The 25,417-nt window shown below is 42.6% G+C and overlaps 1 protein-coding gene across 1 annotated transcript; it reads right to left on the bottom strand.

The window, feature by feature from the left end:
* Window positions 1-296: 296 nt before the first annotated feature.
* Window positions 297-22,146, bottom strand: LOC131197924 (vomeronasal type-2 receptor 26-like). Its single transcript, XM_058182427.1, has 7 exons — window positions 21,999-22,146; window positions 18,954-19,224; window positions 16,764-16,941; window positions 13,137-13,991; window positions 12,463-12,690; window positions 2,489-2,615; window positions 297-1,192 (listed from the first exon to the last, which is right to left on the bottom strand). Exons 1-7 carry the CDS (start codon window positions 22,144-22,146, stop codon window positions 297-299), a joined length of 2,703 nt encoding a protein of 900 aa, XP_058038410.1.
* Between the last annotated feature and the right edge of the window lie 3,271 nt (window positions 22,147-25,417).

The raw sequence follows: 25,417 nt of genomic DNA, 5'->3' as shown, positions 1-25,417 counted from the left end.
TAAGCAGCCTAGGAAATAATCAAATACTGGAGCAAAGCTAATTGAGCCAAGCTCTATAAATTACTCAGATCTTTGGGAATTAGAATGGATTTACTTTGAGTATTGTTAGCTGGATTCATTACTAGGATTCAAGAAATGTATGTGGTTGGGAAACGGAAAGATCAAATGCAGTGATAGAGAATTCAGGTTGCAGAAAATAAAGGTCCTCATTAATGTCACTTTGTATTATTTTGTTAGAGTAGGTAGGAGGAAAGGCTGCAAGGAATCAATGAGCAAATTGACCTTCATATTCAGGATTATTTTTTTATTAACTGTCCCTTTGTATTCAAATCAGGTCTCATAATAATGATGTAGCATTTGGGGGAAAAGATGCAGCCCAGTAATCCAGCTGCTGAAGCCAAAATGGAGAAGATCTCCACGGCCACCATGTATTTCCCCTTGGTACTCAGGTAGGTTGGAACAAATGATATCCAGACACTACAAAAGACCAACATGCTGAAGGTGATAAATTTGGCTTCATTAAAGCTATCTGGTAACTTCCTAGCTAGGAAGGCCACAGTGAAACTGACAGCAGTCAAGAACCCCAGAAAGCCTAGCACTGTATAAAACATTGTGGTTGAACCTTCATTACATTTTAGGACAATTTCTTCAGCTATAGAGTGCATGTCAGAATCTGGGAAAGGGGGAGAAATTGTCAGCCACACTGTACAAATGGTAAATTGTGCCAGGGAGCAAAATAGGACAATAGAAAAAGCCAGCTTATTCCCCAACCATTTCCTCATTTTGGAATCTGGCCTGGTGGCCATGAAAGCAAGAACAACAAGGATTGTTTTCCCTAATATGCAAGAAAGGGCTACAGAGAATATGATGCCAAAAGCAGCTTGTCGCGTGAAACATTTTGCTTGGTCAGGTTTCCCAATGAAGAGCAAACTGCAAAGGAATGAGAGCAGGAGAACAATGAGAAGAATGTAAGTGAGGCTCCTGTTGTTGGCTTTGACAATGGGGGTGTCCCTCTGTTTAATGAAGATCTCCAGCACCAAAGCTGTGATGAAAGAAAAGAAGAGACTAACACTGGCCAAGGTGATTCCCAGTGGCTCATAGTAAGACAAGAAGGTGGTTGTTTTTAGGATACAAAAGTTTTGAGCCTGGTTTGGATATTGGTCTTCTGAACATTGAAAGCAGTCAACCGCATCTGGGAAAAACAAAACATCATGGTTAATATCTAGAAATGTTCAGGTAGCAGGACTGAGAGTTAATTATTGGGTTTAATATTTCCTAATTAATTAATACCTATTTGTATTTAGTGGGATTCTGTAAATATGCAGATATTTATGTATTGCTTGTGGTAACCCTTTCAATTTTAGTATTTATATAGCCATTGTTAACCTTGAAGCCACTTTGGAGCATCCTCAGGGTTGCCACAGTGAGGCTGGTTGGAACTGTGGGAATGGCAGGGGTGAGTAGAGATAGCTGGGAACTTGTAGCCAAAATAAAATTCTTTTTCTTGGGAATCAAGGACGTTCTCACTAGGTGCTGGGGAGGTTTGGACTGAAACCAACTGGAGTTGGATCTGTGACCTGGTTGAACATTGTGATGCAGGGGTGGGATTCAACAATTTTACCAACCAGTTCACTGCCCGGTTGCTGGGTGGGCATGGCCATGTAGGGCATGGCCTACTCAGTATCTTCCACCATGGAGGGGGGCTGTTTTCACCCTTCCCTTGTACCAGAGGCTTTTCTCGAACCTCTGGGAGGGCAAAAACGGCCTCATCTAGACTCAACAGGTTCTGTGGAGGCCGGAAGCTTCCCCATTTTGTGCCTTACAGAACTTCAGGTAGACTTGTTTTTTGCCTCCTCAGGGTCCGGAAGCTTTCCTTGAGCCTCTGGAAGGGCAAAAATGGCCTCCATAGGCTCCGGAAGGCCCTGCAGAGGCCATTAACAGGCCCATTTCCAGACTTCTGGAACTTTCGGGAGACCTCCTTTTTGCCCTTTGAGAGCCTCTGAGTGGCCCAGCATTTACCTGGCATCCAAAAAAGGGCATGTGGAGGCTCCTGTGAGGGGAGGGGTGGGGTGGGAGGGGCAGCATGGACAGGGCAGCCAGTCCTTGCAACTACCAGTTTGACAAACCAGATGTAAAATTAGCATCCGGTTCACTCAAACCGGTCGGAACTGGCTGAATACCACCCCTGATGTGAACAACATGTGGACTGGGGATAGGAACTTTGAATTTAATTTGGGTGGGGAAAACCTTGGGACCTTCAGAGTTGGGTTTTCACCAGATGTGCCAATATGACATGCCTAATAAATTTGAACTTTGAAGAGCACCTTGGCCTCAGAGTTTTGATTGCATTGGGTCCGTTACTTGGAACCCTGACAGCTATATCATTGTTTCAATCACCCATTAGAAGTCAGTTTGTAGAAGGTTTAGAAATGAGCATTTTGAATCACAGAAAAGAAGACTGAATAGTTTTGCACAACACAACTCTTACCTGTCTCGTTTGAAAATTTCCCTTTCACACACGGAAGGCAATCGTAACAGCAAAATGGCTTCCCTTCTATTTTCATCTTCCTCCACCCAGAATAGCAATGGTCATTGCATACAGAAAGAGGTAGAATCTATCAAGAAGTGAAACCAGGATTTATTAAAACTCAAAAGTTTCAGAACATTCTACTTGAATGTCTTTCAAGAATTGATGGAAAAAGTAACAAAGTAAGAACAACAATTTCACCATTCTTCCTGTCATTTTGGACATAAAGGGGAAATTGGCAGAATCCTCATCCATTATCCTCCTCCTCCTCCTCCCCATCATCATCAGAGTTGGATAGGATCTTAAAAGTACAAGATATAAAAGTACATCTTGGGTACTTTTACAGTTAGAAGAAGAAAATGTGTTTTGAACCTTACTTGAGAGCAAAGAGAATAACCTAGATGAAAGGGACTTTGGAGGTCTTCTAGTCCAACCCCATGCTCAAACAGCAGATGCTATACTATTTCAGACATATGGATGTCCAATTTCAGCCTCCAATGAGGGGCCATCTATAACCCCTGAGGGCAAGTTGTTGATTGTTCTCATTCAGAAAAAATCTCCTTACTTCTAAGTTGCTTCCATCCATTGTTTCTCATTTTGCCTTCTGGTGCTTTGGAAAATAAGTTGACCCCCTCTTCTTTGTGGCAGCCCCTCAAATATTGGAAGACTGCTATCGTGTCACCCTTAGTCCTTCTTTTCTAAATCCATACACCCATCTACAGTATTTATTTCTGTTTCCTATTCTCCTGCTGATTCTTTTTTAAGCATTTCACCACTCCACTGCTGAATACCACCCAAACAACAACAACAACAACAACAACAACAACAATCATCATCATCATGGTAGTACAGAAGAAAAAAATACAACATTTCAAGAATGCTGAACTACCCAAAGTCCCAGAGAAGATAAAAACATGCTGACTGAAGATATAACAATGTCCAAATTAATAGAGGAAATTAAAAAAAAACACAGAAGAATAACAAAATGCCAGGGCCTCATGGGTTACCATTGGAACAAGAGTCCCTAGGAGAATTAAAATCTAGAAAAGAACTCCAAGATGAAGGGGTAGAACTGGAATGGTGGGCATACCTACAGATCAAATCACGCTATATGAAGGATAAAAAGGAATGGGGTATTAAAAAAGAAATGATGGCATTAAATAAAATCTTATTAGGAATGGACGAAAAACGATAAAGAAAATTTATCAATATCTATTGGAATATAAAATAACGGAAGAACAAGTGAAGGAAACTATGGTAAAGTGGCCCCAAAATTTTGGTTATAGTATTAATATAGATAATTAATACCACCCGAAACAGTAGTAAAAAATGCTGCTGGTTTGCCAAACCGGAAGTAAAAAATTTTTTTTAAAAAAGTTCCAATGATCAGCTAAGTGATGCGTGATCGTCAGAACATATTTTTTTTTTACTTTTTAAGCATTTTTTTTTCTACCGGTTCTGGAGAAAAAAAGTGCTCGGCTGATCTCCCTTTTCACTCACCCTGAGCTTCCTGCTGCGGATTTTCACATCTTGCTTCATGCACCCGGGATTGTTGCCCTCATCTTCTTCTTCCTCTTCCTCTCCATCTTCCAAATGGAAAAACACCAGGAACAAGCGCAAAAAGAAGCGCGTGCTTGCTCCTGGCATTTTTCCATTCCTGTGAAGGCAAGTCTGGCTTCCTGTGCTGCTTGCTAAAACCTCACCAGTACTGCTATGCACGTGGGTTGTGTTTGTGTGTGTGTGTGTCTATGCTCCTGGTCTTTTGCAGCAGCCCATGCCCAACATCCCATTCTCGGCTGATCATCTTAAAGGCACCTTGCCCCACCCCCGCCACCCTAGGAAATGGAGTGGGCGCCTTGGCTGCTCCTGTCTCACCAGACACCCTCGACTGATCTGCCCAAGAGTGCAACAGGTGAAGCGGTGGATGCCCCTGGCAGGCTTGGAATGGCAGTACCCAGATCCGCTCCGGGGCCTTTAAGAGCAGCGGAAGTCAGCTGTCACGCTGCATGACCCCCCAAGACGTCTCCCCCGAGCAGTCCCACTGCCCAAGGAGCGTAATCTGGGGGCGGTTTCTGCCAGCTCGACCTTGGCCAAGGCCAGAAGGGGTGAATTCCCCAACTTCGTTTCAGCCAGCTGGGGATGGGACGTTGGGCACAGGCTGCTGCCAAAGACCAGGAGCAAAGACACCCACACCCACAACCCATACACACATCTGTACTAGTGAGGTTTTTAGCGAGCAGCACAGGAAGCCAGACTTGCCTTCACAGATATGAAAGCTTCAGACAAAAGGAAAAATGCCAGGAGTAAACACACATTTCTTTTTGCACTTACTGTAATGTATCTTTAAGAGTTTTGGAGGGAAAATAGAGCGGGAAATAGCACGTTGCTGATTGGCTGAAGCCTCCGACTGAACTGTATATAAAGAGGGGTTTTTCCGTTGTTGGTTGCTGGGTTCACTATAAACTAAAGAGCTGTTGTTACTCATCTGGTCTCCTGCCTCGTTATTGCCCGAATCTAACACTGGCGACGAAGGTGGGATCTCGAGGCAAAAGAGCGCCAGGAAAGAGCTGAGCTAACCAGGAATACACAAACCCAGCAAAATAAGGGCGGATAGCAGCGATGTCCAGCTACACACCTCCAGCGCCATTCGACCCAGCTAAAGAAAAATGGGGGTCATACATGGCTCGTTTCGAGTGCTTCCTCGAAGTGAACGAACTCCAGGGAGTCTCCGACAACAGGAAGAGAGCGTACTTCCTAAGCCACTGCGGTTCGGAAGTTTTCGACACCGCAGAGTCGCTTTCGGAGCCAACGCTGGTACAGTCGGTACCGTGGCAAACACTGCAGACCGCCCTTCGGGCTCACTACGCACCGACGTCCTCAAAATTCGTTCAAAGGTTTGAATTACGGCAACGGATGCAACGAGAGGGCGAATCGATTCGTGTGTACATGGCAGCGCTGAGAAAAGCCGCTAACCATTGCGAATATCGAGACTTGGAAGACGCATTACTCGACCAATTCATTTGCGGGGTCAGAGATTTCCGATTGCGACGGCGGCCCGTGATTGGTCGATTCAAAAGGCGAAGCTTAATCAGACTGCCGTGAGAGTGGGTCAAGCAGCCACGCGCTTGAAAAAGATTTTACTAAAACACACATTGAAGGTGCCGTGCGAATGGAAGTGGACACCGGTTCGATCACGATCATGTCCTGGGACACTCTCGTGAAAGACTTGCCCGCCATCGCGAAGCGCAAGCTGCAACCACAGAAACTAAGGGTACAAGATTACCAAGGAAATCGCATCCCCGTCTGAGGGGTAACGTCTGTCCAAGTCAAGTATGGACAGCACAAGAAGACCCTGCCCATCACCGTGGTCGACGGAACCTTGCCGAGCTTGTTGGGACTGGACTGGTTCCGGGCATTGGGCATGGGAGTGACCGGAGTCTTCGAACGACGTCGACCTAAAAGACGAACTAATGAAGGAGTTCGGGGGCGTCTTCAAAGACTGTTTGGGCAAATAGGACCCCGATCTCCTTTAACCTTGACCCACAGGTTGCCCCTATCCGGTTAAAGGCTAGGAGGGTCCCGTTCGCCCTAAAGCCCAAAATTGACCGGGAGCTGGACAAACTAGTAAGCCAGGGAATACTAGTGCCAGTTGACCATGCGAAGTGGGAGACACCCATAGTCACCCCAATCAAACTGGACGGGTCGGTCCGGATTTGTGCTGACTACAAGGCAACGCTTAATAAAGCGTTGCAGAAGAGTGCCTACCCCGTCCCAGTAGTACAACACTTACTGCACTCTTTGGGGCAAGGCCAGGTTTTCGCCAAGCTAGACTTGGCCCAAGCCTATCAGCAGTTACCTGTAGATAGCAGCACGGCCAAAGCACAAACAATCATGCAGGTGCTTTTAAATGCACCCGTTACAGTTTGGGGTTAGTGTGGCTCAGGGTTATTTCAGAACCTAATGGAGCGGCTATTGCAGGGACTCCCGGGTGGTACCGTACTTGATGATGTAGTGGTATCCACGACAATCTAGAAGACTTAGGGTACGGCTGAGAAAAGTTTTGGGCATTTTCCGGTCGCGGTCTCAAAGTTAAACTGAATAAATGCCAGATCGGGTAGGATCCGTGGAATTCCTGGGCTACGGATAGACAGGAAGGATCCACCCACTGAGAGCAAGGTTAGGGCAATCAGGAAGGCCCCAGCTCCCCAAAACAAAACGGAGTTACAGGCATTCTTAGGTCTGGTCAACTTTTACGCAGTATTTTTGAAAATAAGGCGACCATAGCCGAACCGCTACACAAATTACTAACAAAGACAGCTGTGTGGTCTTGGGGAAAGGCGGAAGCTAGGGCATTCAAGCAGTAAAAACCTTCTGTCTAGCGATAGCCTACTGATTCAATACAATGGCACGCTGCCATTGGTGTTAGTTTGTGATGCATCTCCCTACGGGTGGGGCTGTGCTCAGCCACAGGTTACCAAATGGCACAGAAGCCCCTATAGCATTTTACTCCCGAACAATGTCATCGGCTGAAAGAAACTATAGCCAGCTAGATAGAAGCCTTGGCCATAGTCTCCGGGTAAAGAAGTTCCATGAATATGTATTTGGTCGTGACTTGAAATCACACAGACCATAGACCCCTACTAGGTCTGCTGGCAGGCGACGGCCCAACGCCCGTGGCACTTTCGCCTAGACTGACCCGATGGACTATCTTTCTTGCTGCGTATTCTTACAAATTACTGCATCGGCCAGGAAAGGAGTTAGGGCATGCGGACGCTTTGAGCAGATGCCCATTACCAGAGACTATCGAAGACCCCACTCCGGGCACACCCGTCCTGCTAATTGACTCTTTGGACTCGGGTCCAGTCACTTCCAAGGAGGTGGCTAGGGCTTCTTACAAGGACATTACAATAAGAACTGTAATTGGTTGGGTGCAAAGAGGATGGCCCGCTCTTGCGCGGGCGGGTTTAAGGAATATGTAAAGCGGGAGTTGTCGGCTCAAGGAGGGTGTTTGCTCTGGGGGGATAGAGTGGTGATCCCGGAGAAATTGCGGAAAAAAGTTTTGGAACTCCTGCACGAGGGCCACCCTGGGATCGTGAGAATGAAGGGTTTAGCAAGGAGCTATGTGTGGTGGCCCTTGATGGACACGGAGATTAGTGACAGGGTAGGAAAATGCCAAGCCTGCCAGGAGTCCAGACCACTACCACCAACGGCCCCAACTCGAGAGTGGAAACCCCAGGGCCCATGGTCTAGGATCCACATCGATTTTGCCGGCCTTCCACGGGCAACCATTCCTAGTGATAGTCGATGCCTATTCCAAATGGCTGGAAATCATTCTTATGAGATCCATGACAGCCGAGGCCGTAATCTCAGTCCTTCGGCCCCTATTTGTAACCCACGGGTTACCCGACACCCTAGTTTCCGACAACGGTCCGCAATTCACAGCGACCCTATTTGAGGGGTACTTGGTGGAAGAGGGCATCCGGCATGGCCTCTCGGCGCCTTTCCACCCTGTGACGAACGGCCTTGGAGAACGTTTCTTCGAGCGCAAAGAGCATTGTCCAGAATCAGGCCAGGCGATTGGCAATTAAAAATTGACACCTTCCTAGCAGTACAACACAGAACCCCCTGTGTAGCAACTGGCCGCAGCCCAGCAGAGCTACTGATGGGGAGGAAGCTTAGGTGCCCGTTAGACCGGTTAAACCCAAACTACACCCCAGACGGGTACAAAGGGACACACGGTAAAACAAGAGAAATGACAGTGGAAAGTCCAGTATGGGCACACAATTACGGAGAAGGCCCAAATTGGGTAAAGGGGACAATCCTTGAAATAACCGGGCCCAAATCGTATCTGGTAGAGATAGAGGATGGCCGGGTTTGGAAGCGCCACATAGACCAATTAAGGAAAAGAACAACCAAAAATCCAGAAACAGACGAAACAGGCCCTGACTATCCAATGTTTGAATCCACCGCTAACTCAAACCCGGGGCAAACGCGGGACTTATCTGAGTTTGATGAGGTCCAGCGACACCAACCGGTCCCTCCTGAAGAAAGCAGGGACAACTCTGCAAATAATCCAGGGCCGGATGGCCTAGAGGAGGAGCTGAGAGGAACAAACAGTCTCTCCGGCCAGCTCGACTCACTCCCAGAGAATGAATTGCGCAGGTCCGAAAGAGTTAGGAGACGCCCAGTCTACTTGCGTGACTACGTAGAGAAATAAGATGCTAATTTCATGTAAATAGGGGTAAAATGTTTTCTGGGAGGGAAGGAGTGTAATGTATCTTTAAGAGTTTTGGAGGGAAAATAGAGCGGGAAATAGCACGTTGCTGATTGGCTGAAGCCTCCGACTGAACTGTATATAAAGAGGGGTTTTTCCGTTGTTGGTTGCTGGGTTCACTATAAACTAAAGAGCTGTTGTTACTCATCTGGTCTCCTGCCTCGTTATTGCCCGAATCTAACACTTACTCCTGGTGTTTTTTCATTTGGAAGACAAAGAGGAGGAGGAAGAAGATGAGGGCGACGATCCCAAGCTTGTGAAGCAAAGCTTGAAAATCCGCAGCAGGAAGCTCGGGGTGAGTGAAAAGGGAGAGCAGCCGAGCGCTTTGTTTCTCTCAATAACCTATAAAAAAAAGTTGGCCACACTCACCCAGTCACATGACCACCATCAAGCCATGCCCACCACACAACCGGTGGCAAAAATAATAAATAGATTTCACCACTGCCTACTAGAAATTATAAAAGAGATTTATGGCAAAGAATCAATATATTTAATGTTTCATGTGATAACAGCAGCAACGTTGCTTTATGCGCAATACTGGAAAAAGGAAAAAAATCCCCCCAGAAGAAGACATATTAAGGAAGATTTTGACTTGTGCAGAAATGGACAGGCTGATACCAGAATGCAAAAACGAGAATGAGACAGAATACTATAAAATCTGGAATAAAATGTATTATTGGTTGGAAAGGAGAAAAGAAGTTGGAACAAAAAAGATTTAGGGTCTATAGAATTAATACTGGATAGTATTAATAAATGTAAATAGTAAACAAATAGTAAATGGATAGTAAATGAAGACAAGGGATATGCATATAAGAACAAAGTAGCAATGTAGGTTAAATAGTGATTATATTTGTTGTTATGGAAAGAATATATATGGATATGTTAAGACCAGGATGGTCACAATGTGTCCAATGTTTTTAATGATTATTAAATAAAAAACTTTTTATTAAAAAAAAAAACAATCATCATCCATCATCATCATCGCGACCTGGCCATCAAAACTACACGGCTATGGATGAAACATGTCACAGTGATACCCATTGTCATCGGGGCAATTGATACCATGTCCAAGAATTTTACAAAGCACTTCAAGAAATTATAGCTTCTTGCAATAATACCAGCGGAACTGCAAAAAACTGTGCTTCTCGGAACAGCATACATTTTACATTCAATTCTTGAATACCTGGCTGATACCTAGGATGCTGGCAGCAACCCGTATCAACCCTTACCACCAATCAATGGTATTTATGACACATTTTTGAATATTCAGTTGACTGAGTTTCACATTTAGTGAATAAAAGAGATAATAATAATCTGCAGCTTCCTGCTACAGTTTCAGCAGAGCTGCAAAAGACTGTGCTAATCGGAACAACATATAGTACATTTTAAGAAGATACTTGGTCGATAACCTAGGATGCTGGCAGCAACCCTCAGCAACCATCAGTGCCAGTCAATAATAATTGTGATACATTTTTAAATGTTCAGTTGACTGAGTTCCATGTTTAATGAATAAATGTAAATAATAATAACCATCTAGGCGGCTCAGATGAAAGACCATTGAAGAAAAAAAGCAGAGTTTGAGAATGGTGGAGGGGGCATACTTGCCAGAGTAAACCAGCATACATAGGAAAGATAGCAGATGAGGGGGACCTTTGCTTTTGATATGGGGAAATAAAGCATGATTAGAAATAGCCTTCCCAGCACTTTAGGATAGGCTGAAGACAATCGTATTATTTCTAGTGTACCCAAAATGGTAGGTGGCCATTCATCTGTTGCTGAAGCAAAGAAGAATGGTGGTTCAGCCCTCACTTTGGAAGTAAAAGAGAAAAAGAATGTTTTTAAAACAAATAAGAAAAAAATGGGTCACAAGTTGTGTGCTTGTGACTTTGCAATAATTCAAGGCTAATTGACAATGTGCAAGATTGGCAACTCCAAATTTCAACTAATAAATGCTCCGTCCTACACATTTGCAATAAAAATCAGAACATCAAATACAACTTGGGCAGAAACGATCTCATAGATGACCATTACGTTGTCAAGGACTTAGGAGTACTCACCTCAAACAATCTAAGCCCCAGTGCTCACTGTAACAGCATTGCTAAAAAGGCATTAACTAATTTTGCGAAGCTTCTTTTCCAGTAACACTGTATTGCTAACTAGGGCATACAAAATCTTTGCCAGACCAATTCTTGAATACAGCTTGTCCACCGGAACCCACACTGTATATCGGATGTTAACAAGACTGAGCAGGTTCAGAGGTATTTCAAAAGAAGAGTACTCACTCCTCTACTCACAATAGAATTTCCTATGCCACCAGGCTTGAAATTTTGGAGTTGTCAATCTGGAACTGTGCCACCTGTGGTTCAATCTAAGCATAGTACACAAAATTGTCTGCTATAACGTCTTGTCTGTCAACGATTTCTTCAGTTTCAACCACAATAATACAGAGGCAAACAATTGATACAAACTCAAGTTATCAAACCGTTTCAAACGCAATTGCAAAAAATAAGACTTCAGCAACAGAGTGATCAATGCCTAAAATGCTCTACCTAACTCAGGGGGGGAATATAAAATTTGTTACTACCGGTTCTGTGGGCGTTGCTTGGTGGGAGGGGGTTTAATGTGACTGGGTGGGCATGGCCAACTTTTTTTTTTTTTTACTTTTAAAAGCATTTTTTCGGCCGAAGAAAAAAGGCTTCTAAATTTTTTTAAAAAAAAATCTCTGATGATCGCACAGCTCAGCTGGGCATGGCAGGGAGAGGGCAGGGATTTTGGCTACTGGTTATCCGAACCACCCGCCACCATCGCTACCAGATCGGGTGATCCGGTCTGAACCAAGAGCATTTCACCCCTGACCCGACTCCATTGTTACAGCCTCAAACCCTCTCAGCTTCAATCTCAAACTACCGCGGACCTCACCCCATTCCTAAGAGGTCCATAAAGGAGGCATGCATAAGTGCACCAGCGTACCTACCGTCCCTGTCTTACTGTCCCCATTTATCTGTTTTTTCTTCCTTTGTTCATGTTATGTGTTCAGACCTATACTTGTTATCATGTACATGTTTGACAAACAAACAAAGAAGCAAACAAATCCCTGCTTGGTTCCTTTTTTCTCCCTGGCTGGGCATTTCCCAGTCAGGATAATCAATCACTGGACCAAATACTGGCTGACTGCTCCCCAGATATAATGATTATCAAATGGAAACTTTAAAATCTGGACATGGCATTTAAGAAAAGAGAAGACTGAGGGGAAAATTCTACTTTTTGTGGGAAACATCAGCATTCAGATTCATGGGACTCTTTAACAGACAAATTGAGATATCTCTTGTTATTACTTTGTGAATTATTTGATAGCTTAAAATACTTTAGCAACTTTCAAATATCTTTTTAAACTTGACAAGCTTGAAATGCCAGCAAGAATAGACAGCAGCTATTGGATTAAATTCTGCTAAAACCATAAAAATTTAATGAGGATATATCACTAAATCATTTTGCTATACAGAGATTTAAGTCTTTGTATTTAAAAATCCCTGGTCATTATTTCTTCCTCTTTGCAGTTTTTGGCCTGACAACTTTAAGGGAAGATCCATTCGAATAAACAATTCTGGAAACAAGAAGGGAAGGGAAAGAATACACAGTTTGAAATCTGAGCAGGAAATACCTGGTTAAACATGGGAGGCCAGGTGATGCCTTGTGCAGAAATGGTGAATAGCTTATCTGGAGAAGCCGCTGGGTCGATCTTTCCAACTTTGAATTTAACAAAGGTCTCGTTTGGGAATGTGACCCAGTTAATAATGTCAAATCCAGTGTCTAAATCCCCATTTTCATTAAAGGAAATTTTATCTCCTGCAGTGTTATTAAAAGACATGGTTCTCAAATAGTGATGTAACTAAAATGAAGCAAAGATTGGTAATCAAAAAGAAGGTAAGGGGAGTGGAGGGGGAGGGAGGGGAGAGGGAGAAAGAAAGGAGGGAGGGAGATCAATTTCAATGGTATTAAGTTACAGATATTGATTGAATACAATTGAGTTCATTAATAGAATTACTTATTTTTCAACCCCTCATCCATCTTTCTCCCCTGTCACAGGTATTTTGAACCTCTTCCAAACAGGCACATTTTGCTGCATCTTAATCATTTCCTCCATATTGTTGTATCATTGTTGTAGCTTTGTTACCTATTTAGTTACAAAGGTTTCTCTAGATCCCAAAAGGATATGGAAAATGGAGTAGCAGGAGACATAAAATCATCAGTGTCATCAGTGTATTCATAAGAGTAGGACAAAGTACTGCATTAAAGAGAAGAGCAATAGGAAATGTTCATTCAATCTCATATTACCTGCCATGCCTTTTGAGTCAAAAACATTTCTCTCCCAACTTTTGCTCTTGTTCTGTGTTTGGGGGAAAACATGGCTTGTAAAGCATGTGCCACAGCATAAACTGCATTGTAGACAGTGTAACTCTGTCCAGTCATGGAGGTGTCAAATACAGACTTAGGTAGATTGTCCAACTTCTCTTCTCCAGTGCACAGCTTCCCAGTGTCTTCATCTAAATTATCTTTAGGAAAGGAGCATTCAAATGCCTGTTCCCAGAACACTCTCATTAAATGGTCTTCCACTTCGGAAGTTGGGTTTCTCATCTGAAGGAATTTATTAAATCCAGAAATCTCCTTGGAAGAAACTTCAAAAGTTATAACACCATGGAAAAAGTCCATACCCCTGTTTTTTTGAAAGGGAACAGATGTAAACTCCATCTGGGCTGGCATTATCCAAACTTTATCTTTTCTCTCGATGGGTATATCATCAAATTCTCTATAATAGGGCAACAACCTAAAGATCATGGTAACTTCGTTTTCACCATATAGGATAATGACATTGGTAGTGCTGTTCATGACAATAATGTACATTTTGCTAAAATCTTTATAGGCTGCTGCAAAATCATTAGAAAATGTTTGCTGGGGCATCTCTTCCATGAACTCAAAGCAGATACTTTGTAGGGAAAACAATGGAACAGCATTTTGAATGAATCTGTCTCCACTCTCATTACGTTGGAAAATCAGCCCAATCCATGTCCATCTAAAATACAACAGCAACTGGAGAATACCCACAATCTGTTGGTCACCATCTGGGAAAAAGCGATGGAAGAAAGCAGCTTGTATCTGGTCATCTCTCATAGGAGAAGATCCATATATCAACTGAAGGTAGAAGAGAAAGGGGAGGCGTAATTTTCCAAAATGAAGTATTTATTATTTTTGAAAAATCTGTTCTTAATTCATGGTCTTTGTTGTAAACATTAATGCAAATATTAATAGATATCTAATCTTATTCATAAAAATCTGATGTTTAGAAGTAATATAATTACAAAAGACAGAAATGCATTAATTGGTGACTGAGATGGCAAAATCCACCGTTTTAATTAACGGGAACAATTTACTTAGTTTTGTTTCCACCTGGAAACCACGTCTGAATTTACACTTAAAATGGAGAAAAAAATGAAACTGATTTTAGATTTTGATGATTTGATCGACTTCGTTGTTATAGAACTAGGACTAAGAACTAAGAACTAAGAACTAAGAACTAAGACTATAGAACTTGTTATAGAACTAGAACTAAGGAGAAATTTCCTGACAGTTAGAACAATTAATCAGTGGAACAACTTGCCTGCAGAAGTTGTAAATGCTCCAACACTGGAAATATTTTTTAAAATGTTGGATAGCCATTTGTCTGAAATGTTGTAGGGTTTCCTGCCTGGGCAGAGGGTTGGACTAGAAGACCTCCAAGGTCCCTTCCAACTCTGATATTATTATCATTAGAAATGGTTTGAATGAACTGGAAATGTAAAGAAAAGATTGAAGTTGTAGCTTTTTCGTATACCCAACTGCGATTAAAAAAATCAGAAACCTTAAATCTAGGCAACAGCTGCAGAACCAATATGGTGGCCATATTTCCAGATTCAGTCAAGATTGGAGAAAGATGTTAGATGTTATGGGGTGTAAATAAAGAACCAACAGCATTTGACAAAATTTTTCAGTTATAATACAGAATTAGAGAAATGGCACAAACTTTGGGACAGAAATTCCAAATTGTCTATGGCCTTGGCATACAAAGAAAACCTATAGAAAATGTTTTACAGGTGCGAGATTGGCAAAAATGTTCAGTAACCTATCCCCCGAATGCTGGAAATGCAACCAGACCCCAGGTACCTACTACCACATGTGGTGGATGTGCAGTAAAGCAAGAAAATATTGGGAGAACATACATAACTGGCTGGAAATGATAACTGAACAAAATATTGAGTTTAAACCAGAAACATACCTCTTAGGTACACTATCAGAGGGTTATGATAAAGTGACCACATATTTAGTGTCACATATACTGATGGCAGCAAGGATCATATTTAGCATATGTGATATATGAAAATATGAACATCCCACCGAACGAGGTTGTAATTAGAAAAATTTGGGACTGTGCTAAAGTGGACAGACTAACTTTAAAAATTAAAGATAAAGAAGATTCAGAATACTATCGGACCTGGAATAAATTTTATGAATGGATAGAGAAAAGAGGTAGAAATTCGAGAAAGTAAGATTATGAATGTTAATATTATCAATATTGAAAATAAAGAGGTATATAACTATAAACATAGTAACTGATAAAAATGTAAATAAGCTCATGTAAGAAGAAACCTAGTTTAAACGTTTTGATTATATTATTATTACTGCTATTATATTATTACTATCGCTATTAGTTTGTGTGCTAATATTTACTACCAACTTTCTTTGTCTTTGTTCTATTTGTAAATGATACTCTGACAATGCACTGTTTTTCAAAAATGTTTATGAATGAAAATTTATAAAAATAAAAATAAAATTTAAAAAAATCAGAAACCACTGGTTTTTATTTTTCTTTCTACACCTTTTGTTTCTGTTCTTTTTCTTTTTCTTTCTTGATTTTTCTTGACTTTATCTTTCTTTTTCTTTACCTTTCTTGATTTCAAAAATGTTGATGATATAGTTTATCACATAATAGACTTTAATAAAAGCAATTAAAAGAAGAATGTCATTCAGGAAATGTTATAACCATCTCAGAATTGACTCTCTCAATTCATTGTGGTGTAAAAGCTGCTGAGGAGGGAAGCACTTTTAGGTGGGCAAGATTGATGTCAATCATAGAGGTAATCCAGACCGTGAAACCACAATCTCACAAGTCTGAAAGGATTTTAACATGCAGTCTATTGAATTAGATTTTTAATTGAATATTGTATTTTAAAATCTTTCGATATTTATGTTTTATTTATGCTGTACACCTCCCTGAGTCCTCGGAGAAGGGCGGTATAAAAATTTAAATAATAAATAAATAAAATTTCCCTCCTATCAGTTTCATCTACAAAGTTACATTTAAGAAAACCAACACAAATCATTAACATATTGAACATTGTAGTGGCGACCATATGACATAGTATATGTTTAGGAACTATACTCAATTTACTACTAAATCTGAATCCAAACTAATTAAAATGTTATGATTCGTTAACTTATAAATATACTTAATAGAAATGTTAATATATTTTGATCAATTCTTTTTCTCACCATGTTTTAATAATAATATTAAGTATTCATGGACTTGATTAAGCAATTCAATGTATTAGTATCTGGGAATATTTATCTTGATCTTTATATTACAGAATGACCCTCCCTCCCTCCCTCCCTCCCTCCCTCCCTCCCTTCCTTCCTTCCTCCCTCCCTAGTTTCCTTCCTTCCTTCCTTCCTTCCTTCCTTCCTTCCTTCCTTCCTTCCTTCCTTCCTTCCTTCCTTCCTTCCTTCCTTGAGTCAATTCTGAGATGCTTTCTCAAATTGGCTTGGGCTCAGATTTTTTTTACCAGATCTTTGACTAGGCTACAATTCTTCCTCCTATTCTTCAAACATATTGTTACAGCCCATGATATGTATTTCAAGAGCAAATCTTACCTGGGGCATCTTGTAGACATTCAAAATGTTTGCCGTGAAGGGACAGATGTGAGAGTTAGATCCTGCAATAACAGATACTGCCCAGTCCTTAGTATCACACTTATAACTGGGGATAAATCTGCCCCGTGTTGAGAGGAGCTCCATTGAAGCCAAGTAGGTCCATCTTGCCATGAAATAACTGTTAGAGAGGTGCATTCCCAGAGTCATGTTGAATAAAATGTGATTGTTTTCATTGATCTCCTTTACAGCAAAAACCAAGGCCAGGATATGTTGGTAGTTCTGTAGAAGAAATCTACACAGACACATTACAAATTATATTTATTCTCTTAAAGAATGTGGCATTAAAGGTTAAGCTAAAGATTCCCCTTGCACATATGTGCTAGTTGTTCCTGACTGTAGGGGGTGTTGGTCATCTCTGCTTCAAAGCTGCAGAGCCAGCGCTGTCCGAAGACGTCTCCGTGGTCATGTGGTTGGCATGACTAAAAGCTGAAGACGCACAGAGTGCTATTATCTTCCCACCAAAGGTGGTCTCTATTTTCCTACTTGTATTTTTTATGTGGTTTCAAACTGCTAGGTTGGCAGAAGCTGGGACAAGTAACGGGAGCTCACTCCATTAAACAGCTCTAGGGATTCAAACCACTGAACTGCCAACCTTTCGATCAACAAGCTCAGTGTTTTAGCCAGTGAGCCACCACATCCCCTAATATGGCATTACATATACTTTATTTACAATTCAGCTAAATGCTATACAGAAAAAAACACATTACATAGTACCATGCAAGAAAACATGTAAATGCATTAGCACCCCAAAGAGTGTTCTAAAACATTATTTTTCAATGAAAGGGAAAGTGGTCTGGACAAAACTTTATTTTTTTAAGCTAGATGTTATGGTTCTTAAAAAACTATTCACTAAGAAACTGATGGATTGCTTGAAGGGACATTAATAATAACCTTATGATCTACCTGTAATTCTCAGACCTACTTCTAAGTGTTGTACCTTTAGCTCTTCAATCTTCGCCTTGGGTATTTTTATGGGTAGAGGAAGAAAATGTATTTTAAACCTTACTCGAGAGCAAACAAAATAACAGAGTTGAAAGGGACTTTGGAAGTCCAACCCTCTGCTCAAGCAGGAAACCCTTTGCCATTTCAGGCAAATGGTAGTCCAATCTCTTGCAAAAAAAACCCCAATGTTGAAGCACCCACAACTTCTGGAGGCAAATTGTTCCACTGGTTAATTGTTCTCACTGTCAGGACAATTCTCTTTAGTTCTAGATTGTGTCTCTCCTTGATTAATTTCCATCCATTGCTTCTTCTCCTTCCTCCCTCACTTACAAGCAAGCTGGAGCGACGAAGTTTGGGGTTGTCAATACAAGGTGGTTTTTTTTCCCTCTAACATTACAGATTTAATTAAGCTTGTCAACTCCTGTTCCTAAAGAGGGCGGAAGTAAAGCAAGCTAGAGAAATGTTTCTTTATTCTAGGTTGCTTCTCACCTTGATTAGTTTCCATCCATTGCTTCTTGTCCTGCATTCAGGTTCTTTGAACAATAGGTTGGCCCTCTCCTCTTTGTGGCAGCCCCTTAGATACTGAAACACTGCTATCATATTACCCCTAATTCTTCTTTTCATTAAAGTAGTTATAACCGATTCCTGCAACTGTTCCTCATATGTTCCATACAAATGATGTATGGAACTCTTTTTCTGGAATCCCTAATCCTAGGAAAAGATGTAAGGGTTTCATTGGGGCAGCCCTACATTTGTCCTCCATACATGCTGAACAAACAAATTAAAAGTACTACATAGTGCCATTGTTTCCTAATATTCAGAAGAAAAATTAAACTGTGAAAGGTTGACATTGAATTAGCTATAAACGGTGTTTCAATAGTAGAGCACTAAAAATTCATTCCACAGAAAGAAAGTGAGAAAAGCCCAATATAGAATTTGAACAAAAGCACTGAGGTGAGATCTGCCTTCGGCATGTGCATATCTATGTGTGTTTGTAATTTATTTGGTAGGTAAAATGTATCAGTGGAAATCCATTCCTATTAGCTTAAGAATGAAGGAACTAAACAGCAAGAAATCAGGAGAAATAATTTGTGCTGCATGCAATACTAATTAACTCAGTCCAGGCATCTGCTTAGAGAAAGATATCTGGTTTAAGACATGCTACAGCTAAAAAGAGAAAGTCTTTACATGAACTCATCAACCAGTTCTTCAGATGGATGTCTGGTGAAACCCACTCGATCAGTCAGAATGTAGAACTGAGAGATTATCCCAGCTATCGTGAAATCTCCTGGCAGAAAATACTTGTGCTTAATAAATTGAGGTTTCCCCACGGTACATGCTTTGCGAGAAGTATGAGAAATAAGACATGTAACCCCTGGCAATAGGACTGCTATGACTGCCATAAAAAAAAACATCTTTTTCAAGAAGATTTTCATCACCAGATATGAACTAGTTCCATCTGCAACAATGAAACATGAAAGAAGAAGAAGAAGCAGCTCTCATTATTTAGAATAGTCTGCAAATATATTCTCTCTTATTGTGACACTTCCAGCCCTCTGGTTCCACAAATAATAGCACCTTTCAGTCTTCAACTGTTTTGGGGGGAGTTGTCCCTTGGACATCCCTAAGGATTTGAGAAAAAGTTGCATTACCGAGACTCTGCTGGTAATTATAAGAGAAATCGATGGATGCTCAGTGAAGCTCCTTAGAGATTTTGAGTAAGAAATAGGAGGATGACATCCATGGGCTCAACATCCATGGGCCCTTAACTGACAATTAGGAGCTAGAAGGAAAAAAAATCCAATTTAAAAATATCATTAAAAAACATTTTGCTAATTCTGTGCCTTTAAAGATGGAATTCTCAGGAGCAATAGAATATTGGCATAATTAGTGTTGAATTTTAATTGGGTATTCTTAATATTTTTAAATTTTTAAATCTAAATTTTAATAATCAGCCTTTAAAATTTGCTCTTTTTAAATGTTGTTTTAAATTGTATATATTTTGTTTTTATTCTGGCTGTACACCGCCCTGAGTCCTTCGGGAGAAGGGCGGTATAAAAATTTAATAAAATAAATAAATAAAATAAAATAAATAAATATTGTCTCCCACCCTGATGAATTCTTGGAAGCACATTAAAAAATGACTGATTCAAAAAGCCAAAGACAAGCAGACCCATCCTGCAGTAGACTTCCACACACACCCCTTTATTCTATTGGGAGGGTCTTTAACTACTTTCAGTTATTCTATTTGTAGTTGATTTTTATCATGACATTTGGTTTAAATGTCCTAATAGGAGCAGGTCTGCAAGTTTCTGAAAATCCCTTGGGATTGGAGCAGGGTAATGCCTCGTAACTAAGGAAATAAAGAAATATCATCGGAGATAAGTTTAATTTATTTTCCTTCAATTTCTTCTAATATATACATAATATTACCATTCGCCCTAATCTCTAATCTTAATCGATTTTTCTTTTTCTACTCCTCTCTTTATTTTTTTCAAATTGAAACCCTTTAAATCAAGGGTCACCAACCTTTCAGACCTCAGGGACCACTAAATTCATAATTTTAAATCCCGTGGACCATTAATATGATCTGCTTAATGACTGGCTGGGTGGGCGTGGGAAGGTGGTCATGTGACTGGGTGGACGTGGCCAACTCCATGTCACTCACATCGAGGGGCACCTTGCCAGCCTCTACTCGCTACTCCTCGCCTGCCCGCCCGGGCTTCTTAGGGTCCCAACGGGAAGCAGTTGCTGGAGCTAAGCAGCCACCACAAGAAAGTGTTGGCAAAACAGCTGGCTCAGTTCAAATTGGATCTGACCAAAAAGGAGGCTCAGCATTAGCATCTCACTGAGGACTAGGAGCATAGGCTTTCCAAGCAGAGAGAAGACCTGTGGGAGTGCAAGGCCAGGTACCGGCCCCTGGAGGCTCAGTGGGCTGAGATGGTCAGCCAGTTCCAGGCCATGATGCAATCCCACTGGAAGAAGGCCCTCCGGCTCTTCGCTACCAGCCTTCACCCAAAGCGCCACACCAGGAGGCTGAAGCAGACCCCAAGTCAGAATTTCTGCCCCCCTCTGACCCACACAAGAAGAACACAAATGTTCATTGTACGTATCCGGCCCAGGGGCCGGATGTCATGTCCCACTCCCATTCCGACGAACGAATCAAGGGAGTCCGTAACAAACTTGGCAACAAAGCCTTTGCAGCTTGCCAAGTTCCTTCGAGATTTATCAGGGCAGGCAGGAGTCCAAGTTGTGACTTCAGCGATAGGGTCCGGTATCAGCAAACTAGATAAGACTTTGCTTGACTCAAGGTTGGAATGCCAAAAGCAGGTCCTTTATATAGGCTGTGGGGTGTGGCTCCATGACTCAGCATTTATCCAGGCCTGCCCCACCCCTCCTTTTGCTGGGGACGCCTCTCAGATCTCCGGAAGCAAGGGTCCTCCTACCTTGAATTGTCTTCAGCTGGATCTGCTGTCAGCTTCTGGGAAAGGGAGGGGTCAGGGGGAATAGGGCCGAGTGATTCCAGCACCTGGTTGGCTTCCTGCTCTGAAGGCTGAGCCAAAGGAACACACACTGTATGAGTCAGGTTTATCAGGCTTGTCCTTTCTCTCCTGGAATCCTCTCCGGGCATGGGGCCAGGGCTGAGGGCTGGAGACATGACAGGCCATTCATCTTCATTATCAGACTCGGAGTCTGATAAAATGCCCGTTTGGAGACGGGAGGGGCCCGGCTGAGGAGAGGAGGGAGGACGAGTCACAACACCGTAGTTTGAGGACCTCTGATTTAGTGGAATATAAAAAATGCAAATAATTTTTCTTGGGACCACCAAAATTTTCTCAAGGACCACCAGTGGTCCATGGACCACCAGTTGGTGACCACTGCTTTAAATAGACCGTTGCAGATGACAGGGCTGAGGACCTCATGAAGGAGTTCAAAGACATATTCAGCAGCGGCATAGGCAAGTACAAAGGAATGCCTATTTCCTTCAGCCTAGATCCCCAAGTGGTACCCATTAGGATTAAGCCCTTGCAATCAGACCTAAAACTGACACAGAGCTAGAGAAACTAATTGGCCAGGGAATCCTTGAGCCGGTAGACCATGCCCGTTGGGAGACCCCTATAGCCACTCCTGTCAAAGCAGACAGCTCAGTCCGCATCTGTGGGGACTATAAGTGTACAATCAAGAAAGCCTTGCAGCAGAATACCTATCCTGTTTCCATCATTCAGCCCTTACTGCATTCATTGGGAACTGGAACAACTTTCACCAAATTAGACCTTGTGCAAGTGTACCAACAACTGCCGGTCAATGACAGCACAGCTGAGGTGTAGACAATTTTCACCTGCAGGGGTGCATTTAAATGCCGCCGCTTGCAATTCTGCATCAGCGTGGCATCAGGACTGTTCCAAAGCTTACTGGAACAGTTGTTACAGGGCTTCCCTGGGGTGGTGCCCTATTTTGATGATGTCCTGGTGTCCGCTACAGATAAACCTGCCCTATTTGCCCAGCTCAGAACTGTCCTGACCAGGTTCAGGGAGGCGGGCCTTAAAGTAAAGCGAGAAAAATGCCAAATTGCAATGCCCCAGGTGGAATCCCTGAAGTACATGATTGACGGCTCAGGTATTGACCCCACCAAATCCAAAATTGCCACCATTCAGAATGCTCCAACTTCAAAAAATAAATAGGAGCTACAAGCCTTTCTAGGCTTATTAAATTTTTATAGTACATTTTTAAAGCAAAAGGCCAACATGGCTGAACCTTTACATAGGCTGCTTGGAAAGAGGTCTTCCTGGGTTGGGGGCCAGGCCGAGGCAGCTGTTTTCATTGCGGTAAAGAAATTGCTGACATCTGACAGAGTGTTGGTCCATTACAGTGACTCCCTGCCCCTAATCCTGACTTGTAATGCCTCGCCTTTTGGAGTAGGGGCTGTCCTCAGCCACCAGCTTCCTAACGGACAGGAGGGTCCTCTCACTTTCTATTCCCGCAATTTGTCCGCCACCGAGCGCAACTACAGCCAATTGGACAGAGTGGCACTGGCTGCAGTCGCTGGGGTCCGGTGGTTCCATGACTAATTGTATGGCAGACACTTCACTCTAGTGACCAACCACAAGCCCCTGCTGGGTTTGTTGGCTGGTGGTCGTTTGACTCCCGCCATCATGCCACCTCGAATGTTGTGATGGTCACTATTTCTGGCAACTTGCAGCTATCGGCTCCTTCACCGGCCCAGGAAGTCTTTGGGCCATGCCGACACACTGAGCCATTGCCCCCTGCTAGTGGAAGACCCTGAGCTGGTCTGCCAAGTCCTCCTGCTTGAGGACATCACTTCAGGACCTATCACTGCTGCTGAGATTGCTCGGCATACCACTAAAGACTCTGAACTCATGCAAATCTTGAACTATGTGTGGCAGGGTTGGCCCAATGCCCCAGTCTTGGACTCTGCTCACCCATATTTCTTGCGCCACAATGAACTGTCTGTTTTAAAAGGTTATCTGTTATGGGGGAAAGGGAGGTGCTGGAAGTTTGGCATGAGGGGCATCCTGGTATTGTCAGAATGAAAGGGCTGGTCAGGAGTTACATCTGGTGGCCCAAGATGGACCATGACATTGCGGAATGGGTCGCTACCTGCCCTCCATGCCAGGAATCCTGACCGTCTCCACCCGCTGCCCCGGCCAAAATGTGGGAAACACCCCAGGCACCTTGGGCCAGGGTGCACATTGATTTTGCAGGGCCAGTAAAAGGGCAAACATTCTTAATTGTGGTTGACACTTATTCTAAGTGGTTAGAGATAGTCCTAATGACTTCAACACTCCCAAAGCAGTCATTAAGGCACTTAGAAAACTGTTCGCTACACACGGCCTCCTCATCATGCTAGTTTTGGACAATGGCCTGCAATTGACAGCTATTCCCTTCGAGGCCTTTTTGGCTGAATTGGGCATAAGACATGCATTGTGGCACCATTTCATCCAGCCGGTAATGGGCAGGCTGAAAGATTAGTGAGGTTTACCAAAGAGGCTTTGGCCAGAATGGGCCCTAGGGATTGGCAGGCCCGAATCGATAAATTCTTACTAAGCCAACATATTACCCCTTGCGCGGCCTCCAATAGAAGCCCCTCAGAGCTCCTCATGGGACAAAGACTCCGATCTCAATTAGATCGCTTGCATCCAAATTATATTGTTGACACACACACACACACGATTCAATGGGGAAAATTTGACAATTTGAGATTGGGGAAAGGGTCTAGATACCTGGCACAGTCATAGAAATATCTGGTCCTCACTCCTACACAGTTGAGCTTGAGGACGGGAGACTGTGGCGTTGGCATTTAGACCAACTCCGGGGCCAAATTGCAAACTCTCCGCTTCACACACCAGACCAAACTCGATCTGACAAACGGGCAGATCCTGACTATCCAAAACTGTTAAACCCAATGTCTAACTCTAACTCAAACCCAATTGTGCAGCTTGATTGCCCACCTGTGGAACCAAGACTCCAGCACATACTTCCAGAAGGGTTGGACCTTTGGCCTCCTACCACGCCCAGCAACATGTTCCAGGAGGTTCCATTACCGGGTTCAGAGACTGCAACTAATGCACCCACTCAAGTTGATGCCCAGGAGCAAACTGAACTCCAAAGGTCTACTAGGGATCGCACCAGCCCCGCCTACCTGCATGATTATGTCTGTAAATATGTACATAATTATTCTAAGTAGATTTATTCTAGGAGGGGAGGGGTGTCATGTACCATATAAGGAGTGTACTATAGTTTTCACTCAGGTCCTCCAAAAAGGTGGGAAAAGACTTGAATCGCATTGGTTAAGCTGTCTGGCAGCCCTCTAGAAAAGAGGACACTGCCAGACTAGCACTCTGTTGGGTTGCCCTGGTCTACTAATAAAGAGCTGTTGTTACTAAAAGAGCTGTGTCTATCTCTTCCATCTTCGGATCTAATACTCTCAGCGTACAAAAAAGAAAAGATACATTCATCAAGAATCATAAGGTAAAACACTTAATGATACTCATAGGGTACAAATAAGCAATCAGGGAACAATATCAATATAAATCATAAGGATACAAGCAACAAAGTTACAGTCATACAGGCATAAGTGGAAGGAAATGGGTGGTGGGAACAATGAGAATATTAATAGTAGGGCAGACTTAGTAAATAGTTTGACAGTGTTGAGGGAATTATTTGTTTAGCAGAGTGATGGCATCCGGGAAGAAACTGTTCTTGTGTCTAGTTGTTCTGGTGTGCAGTGCTCTATAGCATCGTTTTGAGGGTAGGAGTTGAAACAATTTATGTCCAGGGAGTGAGGGGTCTGTAAATATTTTCACAGCCCTCTTTTTGACTCATGCAGTATACAAGTCCTCAATGGAAGGCAGGTTGGTAGCAATTGTTTTTTCTGCAGTTCTAATTATCCTCCGAAGTCTGTTTCTGTCTTGTTGGATTGCAAAACCAAACCAGACAGTTATAGAAGTACAGATGATAGACTCAATAATTCCTCTGGCGCAGAAAGAACATGCTTTTCTGATGATGTTTTTGATGCTAGCTGTCCATTTTAGATCTTGCAATATGGTAGAACATAGAAATTTGAAGGTCTCTACTGTTGATATTGTGTTGTCTAGTATTGTGAAAGGTGGAAGTATGGAAGGGTTTTTCCT

This window comes from Ahaetulla prasina, chromosome 4 (assembly GCF_028640845.1).
Source record: "Ahaetulla prasina isolate Xishuangbanna chromosome 4, ASM2864084v1, whole genome shotgun sequence".
Lineage (NCBI taxonomy): Eukaryota > Metazoa > Chordata > Lepidosauria > Squamata > Colubridae > Ahaetulla > Ahaetulla prasina.
This window is presented reverse-complemented; position numbering and strand designations above follow the sequence as displayed.